The sequence below is a fragment of the Lontra canadensis genome, unplaced genomic scaffold (genome assembly GCF_010015895.1).
Source record: "Lontra canadensis isolate GAN:19392208 unplaced genomic scaffold, GSC_riverotter_1.0 scaffold73, whole genome shotgun sequence".
Lineage (NCBI taxonomy): Eukaryota > Metazoa > Chordata > Mammalia > Carnivora > Mustelidae > Lontra > Lontra canadensis.
Genome location: NW_022631067.1, coordinates 9,641,112 through 9,657,070, shown reverse-complemented (window position 1 = coordinate 9,657,070; position 15,959 = coordinate 9,641,112). Strand labels below are relative to the sequence as shown.

Sequence of the window (15,959 nt, the reverse complement as noted above, 5' to 3'; positions counted from 1 at the left end):
TTTTATAAAATTGTTTCATTCTTTACTACATGTTCTTACCTGTCCATCTTCTTCTCTTCTACCTGAGCCCTAAATACTGGAGTTCCCCAAGATTTATTTCTCCCTAGGTGGGCTCATTCACTCCCAAATATTCCAAATACTATCAATTTTTGGAAATTCCAGCATATATAATCTAGCTCTAACCTGCGAGCACCAGACTTGTGTCACCTGCTTAGATGACCTATCTACTTGGTTGTCTTAAAAAAATATATATATATTTATTTATTTGAGAGCAAGACACAGCGAGAGAGGGAACACAAGCAGGGGGAGTGGGAGCAGGAGAAGAAGGCTTCCCACTGAGCAGAGAGCCCCATGTGGAGCTTGATCCCAGGATCCTGGGATCATGACCTGAGCCAAACACAGATGCTTAATGACTGAGCCACCGTGGTGCCCTCTACTTGATAGTCTTAAGAGCATCTCAGACACATGAGCTTCAAAGCAGAGCTGATTTTCTCCTCTCAACCGTGCCCTTCTGCAGCTTCCATATCTAACCAATAGATCATTATTTATATTTTCCTAGCTAGGAAACTAGTCCTTTCTCACTCATTACGTCCAATCCAATGCCAAGCCCTATAGGCGCCACCCCCTCTGTCGACTCTCTTCATTTGGGCCTCCACCTCTGTCACCTTCCACTTGGACAACTGCAACTTTCTCACTTTCCCCATACTCATTGCCTCCCAACATATCTTAATCTCTCCCACCCAGCTGTTAAGCTGAATTGCGAATTGTAAATCATATCATATCACTCGGTTGCATAACACCCTCTACGATTTCCCATTCTTCCTAGAATAAAATTGAAACTCCTTACCAAGAATAGACAATTTCCTATGTTCTCATTCCTGAGTATTTCTCTGGCTTTGTTATTTATTCCATTTTTTCTTACTCAATTTTCTTTGAACACAGTGACCTTTTTTCACTGCCTATAAGATGCCAAGCTCTTTCTTATTCCAGGAACTTTTCATTAGCTTTCCTAGAACATTGGCTATCTTGGCTTCTTATCCCTTGAATGTCACAGAGCTCTTCTTCTCTGACTACTCCAGTTAACATTGTTCTCATTGTCGAATATACTAGCGCCCTCTTTAGTTCTCCCACAGCTCAAGTGTATTTGTGTCCTTGTTTTGCACCTTCGTGGACTATAAGAAGCATGACAGTAGAGCTAGTACGATGCCTGGTGCACAGTAGTTTCTCGAATGGATGCCTACGTCATTAAAATTTATTTTGAAAAGATTGTATCAAAAGATTTTTAAATAATTTGAAGTAAAGAAGAGCCATGCCAATGGTAAAGAAAAACATTTAAATACCAATGCATTTTGACCATTGTCTGGGCTAGATGCCAATCTAATTTTGTGGAAGGATGTGATGAATGAGCTAATAAATGTAAAACAATCTCCTATGTCCTTGAATATAAATTTTATATTAAATTACTTGCTTGAGGAGCCATTTAGTTATTCTCAATGATATCTTAAGTTAAAGGGAGAATGGCTTTCACTGCAATAGAGATTAAATGATTCCAATTATGTCAAATTGATGGAAATTCTCACCAGCCCAGGGTCAGTAAGACCCATTTGGAAAGTCCTGAGCTGGATGCCACTGGTGCACAGAAGCTCATTCTTATTTTTTGTATCCCAGATTATCAGCCTCCAAAGATGGACAGTTTTTTTTTTTTAACATCTTAAATAGACCTCACTTTAAGTGGACTTTTGTTTTATTGGGAAAGTAAAGATGTAGTTAATATAATAACTATTTTTTGTGTAGGTAGCTCTTAGGGGTCACTGATTCTCTAACTTACTTCCACCCTACCGAACACAAAAATAAAACAGAGCCATCCAGGAACTGTCTGTTGCCCTTCAGTGACAATGAATTAACCGGAGGACCTATAAACATGCCCTTGATTCGGCTTATGGTTCTCAGCTGGGATTTGTGGGTGAAAAATGAAAAGGAGGTTTTGTCAAAAAAAAAAAAAAGATTTCAGGGGCACCTCAGTGGCTCAGTTGGTTAAGCGGCTGCCTTTGGCTCAGGTCATGATCCCGGGGTCCTGGGATCAAACCCCACATCGGGCTCCCTGTCGTCTGGGAGCCTGCTGCTCCCTCTTCCTCTGCCTGCTGGTCCTCCTGCTTGTGCTCTCACGCTCTCTCTCTGTCAAATAAATAAATAAAATCTTAAAAAAACAATTCAATCTACAAGCTTTTTTTTTTTTTGAGGATCCACTGTGTCTAAGGCGGTGTGCTGGGCACTCTGATTCCTACTCTCAGGGAATTCACCGTCAAGTAATGGGTCGCTTTGATACATAACTAGATACCACAAAGTGCAAGAAAAAGTTCCCAAGAGAGGTGAAAAATAAGGTAGTATAGACATTCAGAGGAGAGGATGCACTTCACTTGGGATTATTAGAAAAATCTTCACTGCAGTTTAGTCACTTTCCCCGATCTTTGGAAACTATTATGACCAGGCTATGTAAGGTGGGGAGCATGGATTTCTATGTCAGCGAGCTGGGGAAATGTACGCAGAACAAGGAATAGATCGGTTTAAGTCAAGAAGTATCTGAAAGGAGAGAAGAGAAGAGAGAGAGTGAGATTGGAAAAGTAGGGCAGGGGTGTATTTCAGCAGCCCAAAATGTAAGCAAGGCTATGTAGGTGATCTTCATCCCATAAGTACTGGGGAGCCTTACAAGGCTGGCGATCAAGGCTCTATGTGAGTGAAGTCATGCTATGGGAAATGGGGAGCACAACTGTTGGAGAAAGACCTGCTAGAAGGTCTCTCAAAAGTTGGTGATGGTGACACAGGTGGACATTTTGGAGGTAGTTTCAATAGATTCTGGTAACTCTTTAGAAGAGGGATATAAGAGATTCAAGTGTGATTCAGATAGTTTGAGCTGGATGGCTGGAAGGCTAGTTGCACCATTAAAAGAAATGGACCCTCGGAAGAGCAGCTGTGGGAAGGACAGCCGTAGATGCGGGTCCAGAAGAGCTGGTTTAGATGCTAGTAGGATACAAAGTGTGCAGTCACGGGAGTGGACATTAGGAGAAATTTAGAGGCTGGTGATACAGTCCTGTGATCATTGCCGTTACCTGAAAGCCTGTGATTTATGAAGTTTTCAAAAGAGAGATTACGGAGAGATAAAAGAAGACTAAGAATAGACAATCAGGGAACACTCGCATTAATTGGGTCAGGAAAAAAAAAGGTAGAAAATTAGACACAGGAGAAGTGTTGGAAGGAGGAGGATCCCAGGTTATGAAGACCATTCTAGGAGAAACTTCTCAAGAAGAAAGTGCCCATGAATGCCAACTGTATACCTTTAAATTATGCATCGTTTAAAGCTACCTATCATGTCTGTGATGCTGGATTTCGTGTCCCCTGGTGCCCAGCAAACTGCTCTGCTCATCGTCACTAAAATTTTACCCAACAAATAGTTTTTTGGTTGTTCTGCTTGAAGAGATCTGGTTGTAAGGTAATGTGCAAACAGGTAAAAGAAGGAAGCATTGGTTGAAAAAAAGAAATTAAAGTAGAAGATGAGTCAATGTAATGGGATGGTGGTGGCAAGCAATTAGAAGGACTTTATGCTGGTGTGTGACTTTCTTAAATACGGTGTGATACATAGACCAAAAAACAGATATTCCCCAGGAGGAGGAACCAATGACAAAAGCAAAAGGGGGAAAATAAAGTCAAAGATATGCATCTAAGCCTTATGCTGTTGTTAACATCTGTACACCAAATCGACCTAATTACATCTGTTCTTATTAAGGGAAGGGTACACAGATAAAGTAACATAATGCCATTCCTATGGAAGTTAGCCTTTTGTTTTTTATTAGTAAACAATAGGAGGGCAATCAATGAATTCAGCAAGCCACAGGAACGTGACTAGCCTTGCAAGTTGGTCTGGATGTCACGGGTGTGTGCCACCAGGAAGCGCGCTAAGACTTCGTGCTGATAAAAATGCAAATGAGGAAGTGGCTCGTATTAAGGAAGGACGATACAATTCCATTTTAATTTATTTCAAGCTTCCTTTCTTTCTTAGACCATCTCCTGTGCTATGTTCAAATGTTGCACGTTAATCTGGAACTCGATTGTGAAGTTCTCTTAAACAATTACATGTCAAATTGACTCTGTAGGAAGGAAGGCATGTTTGCTTGAAAGGAAATGGGGTCTTATGGTTTAGGTGTTTCTTTCTGAAGAACTGCGAGTCCGCTGGATATTTACCCATCTCCCCTTCTCACCCCCTCCCTTGCCCCGCGGTTGCTTCGCAGGTCACGGAACGTGCTCCTGCGGTCGCTGCGTGTGTGAGAGAGGCTGGTTCGGGACGCTCTGCCAGCACCCGCGCAAGTGCAACATGACGGAGGAGCAAAGCAAGAGCTTGTGTGAATCAGCAGATGGCATATTGTGCTCGGGGAAGGGTGAGTGTCTCTGCCGGAGCTTGGACCTGGTCCCTGCTCTGACACAGGGTTTGTGCGGCAGCGCGTCCCTTTGCAGGAATGAGAGCCACGCTGCCCTCTGCTTTAGCAGACTTCGGACTTCAAAGTTAACCAACATGAAGCGACGGGTAGGGGAGAGTCTAAGACAAGGAAATGGGTGGGAAGGACTTCCTTCCTGCGAGAAGGTCCTGAGCCATCACCGTGGCTGAGTGACGGGTAATTAGTAATTGCATGAAAGAGAAAAGACAGCAAATACAATGGGCAGTGCATGGACCCCACCCCCCTAAAAGGCAGAGGGGTAATTGTTGAATTCATCTGTGAGAACAGCGCAGCCCAGAACGGCAGAAAAGTGATCGCAAGTTTCTGAACTGTCCAAATCTGGGTGATGTAGATGGGTGCGTGGGGGAGGGGAGCGGTGAAGGTGAGAGAAGGAGGTGAAGGGAAACTAAAGATTTTGTTTCATAAAAAAAGGATAGGAAGAGTCTATGGGTCAGAAAGTTTTGGCGTCATTCTCTTTGGCCTAAAAATCACCCATTTTCCAACCAAACACGTGTAATCTAATATATAATAAGAATTAAGGCTGCAATGTTTTTATAATTCACAAGTTGATTGACTAGGAGCCACCATCCCAATCAAACATTTACTACAGAAATAAATTCTAGAAGAATAGCAATCCTGCCCAGAAAAAGCAGAACAGATTTTTCTTTTCTTTTTTTCTGAGAAAGAACACCGACAGATTAAATTTCAGGCACCTTGATGTTTATGTTTCTGTGCGAATTCTTGAGGGACTTGAAAATCCTGTTCTCATGGTGCATATGGGCTCATCTAGGAGTCTGTCACGTTCCTCCTTGCTAGTGCCTAGGAAAACACCAGGAAGGCTCTGGAAGTTCACCAGATTCTCAGTAACGTTCGGGAGCCACCCTTCACGAGACTAGATGGTACAGAGTGTCCACGGTCCTTCTTCAACACAGAGGTCTCCTTGTCCAACACCGGCTCCGCTCCTTTTCAGACAAGGCACAGCTGGAGGTGAAACTGCACTGTTTGCCCCAGTGAAGCCCAGTGAATGAATGGCTGGGGAGGGACGACGGAGGCTTCAGGGGCTGTTCCTTTACCTACCGCCAAAGGCCTCCGCCATCAGGCTCGGAGAAGCTTTTTGGCTTAACTGCGAAGATAAAATCCGGTGGAATGCTGTGACCCCAGGTGATGCCGAGAGGAAGGCAGAAAATTGAAACCTGCTTAATTTCAACTGACAACTGTGCTGGTCCTTGGTTTCCAGGAATGCTGGCTTTGAGACTCTGTGTTTCCCGTGTTTTCCCCGGGGGGCCGTAACGGTAGCCAGCAGGTGGCAATCGGCTGAGTTTCAAGCAACCACTTTGTTCCCTGTGTGTTCTCTTACTCAGGTTGTTCTCTCTCCAACTCCCAGATGAATCTAGCACCAGTCTGTCAGGGGCTCTCAACGCCTGGAAACACTTGCTTTAGGTTCAAGCTCTGTTGGGAGAGCCTGAAAGGGGGAAGGAATTGTGGAGGAGGAGATTAACAAAGGAAGCAGAAAAGGAGGTGGGAATGGAATTAACCCTTCCAGGGGAAGCAGATGGGAGGAAAAAAGAAACGTTATCAGATCAGAAGGCAGCGTCCTGCAAATAACCAAAGGGTGAGAATGATTAGCCTTACCTGAATTAGATTTCTTCTTTCTGAGTACAGCTCCAAAGGCAGAACCCTAAAGCTTCGATTTTATTTTTTAGTTGGTTTTCCAACATTTTTTAGTTGGTTTTCCGTAATGGCATCATTGTTGGAATAAGGATAGTAACTTTTCACAGAAGCTCTATAGAAAATGAGGATTTTCTGTCACATGAAAACATTAGTGTGCTCTTAACATTAGTTTACTTTAAAAATCAGTCACTTTGGGCGCGCACGGGCATGCGTGTGTGAGTTTACATTTACGAGAAGCACTGAGGAATCCTTAACACAGTCCACGAGCAGGCCGTGGCTAAGTCGGGTCCAGCTGCATTTATAGGCAGAAAGCACAAAGCCATGCTCACCCACACAGCAAACACCGATCTGTCGTTTCCTCCGCTGAATTTCATACGAAGAGGAGTTGTTTCTTTTGAAGAAATGAACATTCTTCTTAAAGCCACGACTTCCTGAGGAGAGTCTCTATTTTTCAGCATCGTAAAATGCAGAAAATGCAAAAAGAATAGGTTGACCAAATATGGACCCAGAGGCATTTCCTCAGAACAAGGAGATCTCTCTCTAGTTAATGCCTTTTCAAATTGTTTGCTTTGGGTGATGGAAATATATCCAGAGATCAATGAAGGGTTGAAAGCCTGTTTGTCTAAGAGGTTTATCCTTCAGTGAGTAGAGAGTTTTAGAGTCGTTAAACTCAGAAGAGAATGTGAAAGATGCCTGGAGGCTGCACTTTTTGATGCTGGTGTCGTGGTGATGACGGGCCTTCCTACTGTGGCAGCAGCTGGCTGCAGCTTTCTCTCCTGTTCTGGAGAGTTCCATGCTGGATTATACAGGAAGAAAGGGGCTAAAACCGAGATCATGAAACTATAGGTACAGAGGAGAATGAGGGGCAGCCATTATTCCTGTCCCCATGGAAGGTGCCACTCCACCCTCACCCCAAGAACCACCGAAAAAGTAGTCCAGGAGTAGACTAACGGTCTCCTAACATGGTGGCGATGTAGAGGGGCCTTGACCAGGGCCGTGTATTCTCCATCTCACGGACTTGCCAGAATTCCATATACTCTTTGCCAGATTTACAAACGAAAACCCTTCCCCCTGATGATCACAGAGGAAGTTGGAGGCTTTCTCTTTCTCCAAACATGGGACGGGCATGAGCAGTAAGCCTGAGGTGACATGGCTGCCCGGTGACAGCCCAGACCGCCCGCTCAGCATTTCCACCATCAAGACAAGTCTGGAACATGCGCTTCCCGTGAGCTGTGAATAAAGTTGTCACCTCAGGAGACGATGAAGAAAGAGCGTTTTATTTCTTTACAAATTGATAGCCAAGACAATAAATCACTCCATAGAAAAAGTTAAAACAAGATACATTGTTGTGACCTTCATAACAGATGGAGTAGTTAATACAATAGTGAGAAGTGCCTGCTGGGATGTCAGGTTGCAGCATTTTGTCAGGCTTGATGAACGAAAAAGAAAGTCGAACTTTAGTAATGGGACAGCTAACGGAGGCGCCTTGCCCTCAGACTCAAGTCGTTTCTGTGAAGAGCCAGAGGGTTGAGCTTAGAGCCAGGTCTCCCCTGAGTTTAGCCACCATTGCAGAATACGTGATATAATTCATAGGCTGTTTGTTTGGGGTTTATTTTTATGGATCCAAGAGTACCCAATGACCTTTTTCCCATCATAACTTCAACTTAGATCCGGGTCATCACCTGTAATACTCTTAAAGCTGCTGTTGTGTGACAGTGACTCTAGTTGTGTGTCATTGGTGTCTCCTTAAACTCTCCCAAGGATGCTTGCGAGTCCCGTATCAGCCATGGAAGTCACAGTGCTCATGCCCACCTGCCTGTCGTCCCCTCTGCTCCACCCCCAGCTCGTCATCCCCAGGAAAGGGAAAGGGTACCAGCTTCCCCTCAAACACCAGCTTTAGCCCAGTGTTCTAGTTGCTTCCCCCGATGTGGCTGTCTCATCAGAGCTGTGAGAACACACAACTCATTTTTTGAAACTCCATGGACGTTTTTCCTATGAGGGGCATTATGGGTAGGTAGGAAGATAGAACAACCTGAGTCAGACTGAAATCTTGGGATAACTGTGGTTTCTGGCTCATGTGGCCCTGGGCAATTCCCTTATCCTGTCTCTGCTTCCATTTTCTCATCTTTGAAGAAGCAGAAGAATCTCATTTCTTTCCCCTTCTTAAGTTCATTTGAAGACACATGAGAAAATGCGGCTGGTTCCCCAGGAATGGAAGCCAGTAAGAAGCACAGAAGGGAGATGGGAGCCTTCTTGGGGGCCGTGATACTGAGAAAGAAAATAAATGAGTTAGTGATATGGGGTCCTGAGCCTACTACCCGAGAGGTCTTGCCAAAATGGGCCAGCTTCTCCCGGTGGCAGGACTGGTCTCATGGGTGTGAGTGGGTCCCAGCCAGCTGAACAAAACAGTTGGTCACCTCTTGGCAGTCATGTGGCCTGTGTGTGTCCAACAGAATCCTCTCCCTCAATTTTCCCCTTTGCAGAGACAGGCAGTCTGGCCTCTAGTTATCTATGGAAACAGCCAGAGCGCTCTACGACAAAGGCTATAAGAGGTCCTCATAACTCTCCCACTATGTTAGTACATGCGAGGCCACTCGTTTCACAAGCCCTAGAAGAATCCCCGACCTCTGGGATACACTGAGAATTGACAAACAGGAAAGGAGCAACACAGCTGGGAAAGATGCTGACCGAGAAAAGCTCGTTTTCACAGCGCACACAAAAATCAATCCGCATTTCTCTAAGTATTTCAGTAACTAGTAGACTCTGGGAACTGGAATGTACTTGTCAAATGGTCTATCAGTGTGCATCGTATTAACTTTAGCTGAGCTTATCAGTTTTAGGAAAATACGTTGATATGGCCTGAAGCGAGCATTTCAGAAGCTAGAGCAGAGATCAGAATAGTTTCAGAGCCAGGGGATCAGTTTAATGTGAAATGTGAGAGCTTTTCGTGAATTGTGACAAAATAAAAAAAGATATCCTAGGTGTGATAGACGAATATTGTGGACACATAAAGTCATTTGCTTCTGCTGCTTTGCAGAACTAATTTTGCAATGTAAGGGAGGCACCATTTTAGAAACAACTAAAACCAGTCAAATTCTTCAAATAATTAATCTTCCTCTAGTCGTGGAAAGAAGTCCATAGCTATGGTGCCTTTTGAGGAAATTGCCATGAAAAGTCAATAAAATGCCCCCAGGTTTTCTTTGTGGTGGATACATCGTTACCCATCTGCTAAGTGAGTCGTTGTATGTTGAACATTTCTGGGCCTAAGATAATCGAAAGAAAGTCCTTAAGAGAAATATGCTTTTGAACTAACAAAGCTCTCTACCGGGATGTGGCCAAGAAGGAGCCACCATCCCTCAGGGATGACCAGGAGGTTCAGCTCCTGGGTCCTGTGCAGACTGCCAGTCACTCCGCGGAAGGGAGAGTTGTCTAGCTTGTGCTCAAGAGTGTGCAGACCATCCAGACCCTCAGGAAAACAGCCAAGACTAAATGAAATCGTGCTGTGGTTAAGCAAGGAGTTGATCAGTGTAAACACAGTTGTCAGCCTCTCACTAATTCTGACGACTCTCTCACCGTGAGAAGTGTGGCAAGGCGTGTCCCACATTTAATTTGGCCACTGGGGATTCTCGTAGCTAAATGCACATGCCAGTTTCCGTATAAAATACCAAAAATTGCCAGAGGCGTGGGGTCCGTTTATATGAATCCTTTCATGATATCTGTGATAAATATCAATTCCTTTCTCCAACCACTTTTATCTCCCAGCTTGCTAACTCATTCTTCAATCACTGTGTTTCACAGAGACACCAATTAATGATTGGTCCCCGCCCCCTACCCCACTCCATTTTGAACTTAGCAAGTCTGGAATTGTGTTAAATATATCAAAATACTTTTTTCTACCTTACATTCTCTTACGGTGATTTTTGACCTGAAACATTAAGCGATAGCCCTCATTTAGTAAAAGGAAATCACATTGGGAAGGAAAAACCAAGCTGAGAACATAGGAGGAAGGGGAAGTCCTTTTTGTGTGTGTTTCTTTTTGAATTTTAAAGTTGTCTTTACTGCCTCTATAGGAGTCATTTTGCCGTGGGAGGGTTTTTGAGCCTATCGTGTAAGGGCGGGTAGACCAAGAGAACTTTCTTCTCTTTGTGAGACCATTTAATTCATATGTTTTCTCTCCTTTTAAATACACCGTTCATAAAATTGTTTTTCAGGACACCAAGATATTTTAATAACAGAAGTGGAAGTTTCTTACTGGTAGGAAATAAAAAGAGGGCAAATGGGGGAAGTAATGAAGAAGGTGGTTAGACGCAGAGCCTCCTAGAAGATCGATCAGCTTTTGAGGGGAGATTAGAGCTGTCCTTGATCATGGTAAGAGATTCCCCAAGGTGAGATCCCGTAAGTCAGACGCCCACGAGTGGTCGTGTGCGCATTTGGAGAACTTTAACGAGCCACCCAATATGCAGGTGTGTCCCTCCTTTCGGAAAATTCAAAAGTAGAAGCCCAGTAATTTAATAGTAATTTTAATTATAAAATGCATCCTTATTTAATAGAACTTACCGTTCAGGTCCCTTAAAGAGCAGACACTTTTAAAACATGATTCAACTCAGGGGGAAAAAAAAAAAGAGAGAGAGAGAGAGAGAGCGAACAAATCTGTTTTTGAACACTTTTTTGGAAGGCCATCTATAAGAATCAGCACATTCTGCTCTTGCTGACATTTCAGCCAGACTGGGTCATGGAACATTTGCTCAAGGCTAATTGCAACTGTCTAGATCCATAACGAAGCCTTTCCTGGTTGACCTTTATGAATTGCAGTAAGTAAAGCTCCCCTCTGAGCAACAGGCTCTTCGATAAACTTGTATCTTGGGAAGATGGGTTTTGAGAAGCCTGTTGTCTGTGCGTTGAGGGTGTCCTAGACAGAAGCCTTTAGTTGTGTGGTGACAGCGAGTCGCGCCCTTTGTGATTTCAGGTTCTTGCCACTGTGGAAAGTGCATTTGCTCCACGGAAGAGTGGTACATTTCGGGAGAACTCTGTGACTGTGACGACAGGGACTGTGACAAGCACGACGGCCTCATTTGCACAGGTGCGGTATGACCCGCTGGGCTCGCTCCGCACCCCCGTTCGGGAGAAAGACGGACAGCACCTGCCACAGGGCGCCGCCGCGTGGTCGCTGCTGCTCTCCCAATGATCCAGTCCCGAGAACGGCTTATAAAATGCGTGCGCTTAAACAGGGTCCGGGGGAGATAGAGATGGAGATGAGGCTGAGCTGGAATGGAACAGGGTGGTCACTACTGGTGGACACTACCCAGCTGGTGGCACCGAGTGGAGGCCAGCAGTTGTTTGAAAGATCAGATTCCCCATAGCTGTTTAAGAAGCTACTAGTAAGGCGGCTGCAGAGGATGAGTGGAATGGCTTCGATTCTGAGCGGTGGGGGAGATAACGTATTTTCACCTGGTGCATTTCGGTCATGATGATGACACCCCCCCCCCCCGTGTATTTTCTTGCAGGGAATGGAATCTGTAATTGCGGGAACTGTGAGTGCTGGGACGGGTGGAACGGAAATGCATGCGAAATATGGCTTGGCACGGAGTATCCTTAACAAGTACACGGGAGACGACTGGAGTCTTACTTTTCTAGGCCATTAGAACAATGTAAATGCGAAGGAAACCATGTATAATCACCACTAGGACAGGTCAAACAGACGATTGTTATGTTTTTCTATTTCTGAATGCCTGCATGAAGTCTGGGTACCTATTAAAAAATGAGTTAAGCAATGTCTGATGTAGATGATGCCAGAAAGAAATTCTCTTCCAGAATTTACATCAGTGGTTCTCAACAAGGGTGACTGTGCCACCTGGAAAACACTTGGCAACATCTACAGACAATTTCAGTTGTCACACTGGGTGGGGTGGGAGGCCATGGAACAGGCCTTGAGTGGGTAGAGGCCAGAGAGGCTGCTAACCCTCCTCGAGGGCACAGGACGGCCCCGCAACAAGAAGTTAGCAGACTCCAAGCATCGATAGTGCCGGAGCTGAGAAACGTTGAGTTCCATGGCCGGTAGACATGCATATCCCTCACAAAAAGTCCACATGAGAATCTCAGGAAATACCCTCACATAAACCCATCAGTCATATTTTTTTCAGGATTCCCTGTCACTCAGCGTTTCCGTGTGGGGACAATAAAGACAAACAAACATAAGGGACAACGACCGGGGTTGGGGGGGGATGGGGGTGGGGTAGGAGGGAGGCAAGGGGAGGTGGGGCGGGTTGGCGGCGGGCAGAGGGCAGATCATTAGTGCTTTTCAAAGAAAAAGACTGGTCAGTTTTAGCCAGTAAGTCATTCATCTGGTCTCACTTTAAACTCACAAAAGAAGATTCTCTCAGGAAGGAGGTATGAAAAGTATAGAATTTGACATTTTTAATAGCTAGCGATGTAAGTTGCTTACAATCTGTGTCGATATATATTTGCCTACTGCTGATAAACAACAACACAAAACGAATGGGTATTTAGGGCACCTTCTGTTCCTAGATCCCTTTTTAAACTGGGCAGGGGTAGGTGTACAAGGACTCTGATTTTTCACTATTTAAATTATTCCGTGGTAACTTGCCTTTTAAAAAGATAATATCTAATTGGGCCTAGGATAGGCTTAGAATATGCATTTGTTTCCCTTGAAAAACTCTTATATCTAAGGACACATTATTTACTGCAATAGTAGGGTCATGCAGAGAAGTCAGGAAGAGATACTGTGATCAAATGATACCAGTCTCAAAGCTCAAAGGATAAAAAAAATCTAGAAATGTCTTAAGTAGAAATTACAAATATTCACTCAGCAATAGGAACAAAATGTTTATTTTCTTAATGGTGAAATTTTGCTCTGTATGAAATTCACATTGAATTATGAAAATGTACAATAATTAGGACTTCCCTTACATATTTACAGTTAAATCTACTTACACACATTAGTTTAGGCAACTTTAATTATTTGGAGCTAAAAAAACCCCACTTTTTTTTCTAAATGTGAATTATATTTTGTAAAATTCTATAATAATGTAACAAAACCATTTTTCCACATTAAGATGAAAATTTTTACTTGGAAATTTTACTTAATGATGTAAATATTCTAGAGTCATGGCTTGGACTTTGTAAGTCAAGTCACCAAAAATAAGGAAAATGTGCATTTGCCAAGTTACTTAAAAATTTAATATTGAAAGTTATTTAAGAGAAAGTTTATCTGATGCCGACTTTTGTAGTACTGATAGTGTTCTCATACTTTAATAGAGTTATAAAATTGTTATCTCTATCCTGAGATTATGGAGTGCAACCACATTAGTTGTATCTCTATTGTTGAGTATGTCCGTTGATATATCGGTTTTGTAAAATGAGGGAAATAGAAGCAGTTGAGAAATAATACAGAGTATATTCTTTCCTCCTCTCTATTTAATAATTTTAAGCCTCAAACAAACCTTTGTAATTGTTCAGTCACATTTTTGATGACTCGATGATGTACCATCATCCAAATTCCCTTCATTATCTCGCCATCATAACACAAACCACCTTTGACTTCCCCTCCTGCAGAACTATAAAGGACCAGAGTAAATATTTTAGACCTTGTGGGCCACACAGTCTATGAAGAAATTGGATTTCTTCTCTGTTTGTTTGTTTTTAATATTTTAAAACTATAAAAGGGAAAACAGAAAGCAAACTCATTTGGAGCTCATGGACATTTTTACAAAAACAGACTTGCTCAATTTGGCTCCCAGCCAAGCAGCATTTTGCCAACCTGAGCTCCCCTGAAGACACCCTTAATTTGCTTTGTCTTATCCTGCAATCCCAAGTGCGCCTTATTTTTCTTGAGGTTCTCTACGTTTTTTTATTCCTTTTGTTAACAACAACAACGAAAGGGCTTCTCTTTTTATGTTTTCATAGAAGAAAGGCATCCTCAGCATTTAGGTATTTTACAAAAGAAGTTTTGAGTTGGAGAAATTATTATACTAGAAAGCTCGAAATGTGATTTGTTCAAATTTTTTGACAGGGCTGAAAATGTATGACAGCTATCTTCTGGGTTCACTTAGCTACAAATTATTGAATGGAAACTGAGTTACAGCGTAAGTCACTTGGTACCTAATCACTAATGAATATTTTTCTTTTAAAACAGAAATAGTTTCTTTTTATTTCTTTCTGTCTGCTATAATATTTCGTATGCGTGTATATGATTTTGACTCTAGCAATGCAATCATCAATAAACCTATTAAGAAGTTATTTCATTTACATGTTTAAGCTGGAAAAAAATAAAATATAGTTACATGTAAAGACGTAAATCCTACCCGTCTTTGATGTGATTTTGTATTTTGACTTTTAATTCCATTACTACGTTAAAAAAAACTCCTTCCTTCAAAAAAAGGCAGGGCAGGAGGAAACTTGTAATAGGAGAAGGGTGAACGTGTGGAGCTCGTTGGCTTGTTCGAATTCATGTGAAGATTAAAGTGAGTTGGGAAGGAGGAGACACATTTGCAGCTGGTGTTGGCACTCACCCTGCTTGTTGGCAAACCATTACTGAGGAATTCTTCCACAAGGACTTTTCAATAAAATTCAACTAACGTCCTAAGACCCAAGAGGATAATAATTATACCCCATTTTCTCCCTGGACCCCTGAGCTAACCTAGATTCCTGCAGCACCTTGAAAGGAATGGCCTCCGCCACTTCAAAAGCAAACACAGTCTCTGCCAGCAAACATCAAGGTCAGACCAAATGAGAGAAAACTGAGAAAAAATTAAAAACAAATCGCAACTCAGCCTTTGTTTACAAGGCTCACTACCAAAACTCGGAAGCCCTACTCAGTGTCCAAGAGTCAACAGGCCTTGTGTGCCCCCTCGTAATCTAAGAAACTTCAGCTAGAAAATGTGTTTTACTCCAAAGTAACACAGTTTGTGTCTGGATGTTGACATGTCTGCATTTAGCCAATTGCTTTCCCTGGAAATAGTCTTCTTCTGAAACACAATTGAAAATAGGTTTTGGTTATTTTATTTCCTTCTAAAACAGATTTCTTAGTCAATCTGATCTCTCCTTCAAACATTCATTCTCCCTGTAACGTTAGAAATAAGACCTTAAATGAAGTGCTACATGTCTAACTTCAGCAACAAGAAGTTTTTGTTGTTCTGTTTTCTGAAAGAAAACCAAATCTAACATTGTTCAACTCGAAAACCTCTGTTTTAGTGGCTTACGCCTTAATTGAGCAACTGGTCAGGTGTTTTAAAAATACTCACTCTGCTTACCCTCCAAGAGGTAAACAATCAGGCCTGCAGCAAGAGTGTCATCGGCCCACTGTGGAGCTCCTAAAACCTCTTCCTATCCCCAAACACTCAGGGCAGGCAAACGTTTAGGGCAAAAATTTCTAAATTCTGCAGGATTTGCAATGAAATGTTGCTCAGTACCATTTTACTCTTTACATAGGATGCACCATCTGCTCCTCTTCTACAATTTTTTCCAAGTAAAGTGGGAGCCGAACATTTTAGAAAGCAAACTCAAAAGAAAATAAAAGTGGTGTCCCCTGGAAAATCAAAACAACGAACATTCCCGAGCATTGAGGAGGGATGGGTGAAGCAATCAGCTACCGTAACAGATCCGTAGAAATAATCCTCCCCTACCAGATATGCATGCAAAAGGAATGTGACATTAGAGAGACTCGATGCAATTGACATATGTACATGGAGGTACAAAACACACGGTCTGTGATACAAATGAATTCCATCAGATTTACTATACAGAACATCAATGATGACAGATTGCACTTGCTTAATAACAGCA

General features: G+C 42.8%; 1 protein-coding gene across 1 annotated transcript in view; it reads left to right on the top strand.

Moving 5' to 3' along the window:
• ITGBL1 (integrin subunit beta like 1) overlaps positions 1-11,929 on the top strand; it is a 212,384-nt gene extending 200,455 nt beyond the window's left edge. The window contains exons 9-11 of the mRNA XM_032881088.1: positions 4,284-4,430; positions 11,125-11,238; positions 11,663-11,929. Coding sequence (XP_032736979.1) covers positions 4,284-4,430; positions 11,125-11,238; positions 11,663-11,754 — 353 coding nt within the window. The 3' untranslated portion in view covers positions 11,755-11,929. The remainder of the gene's footprint in view (positions 1-4,283; positions 4,431-11,124; positions 11,239-11,662) is intronic.
• Positions 11,930-15,959: the final 4,030 nt, after the last annotated feature.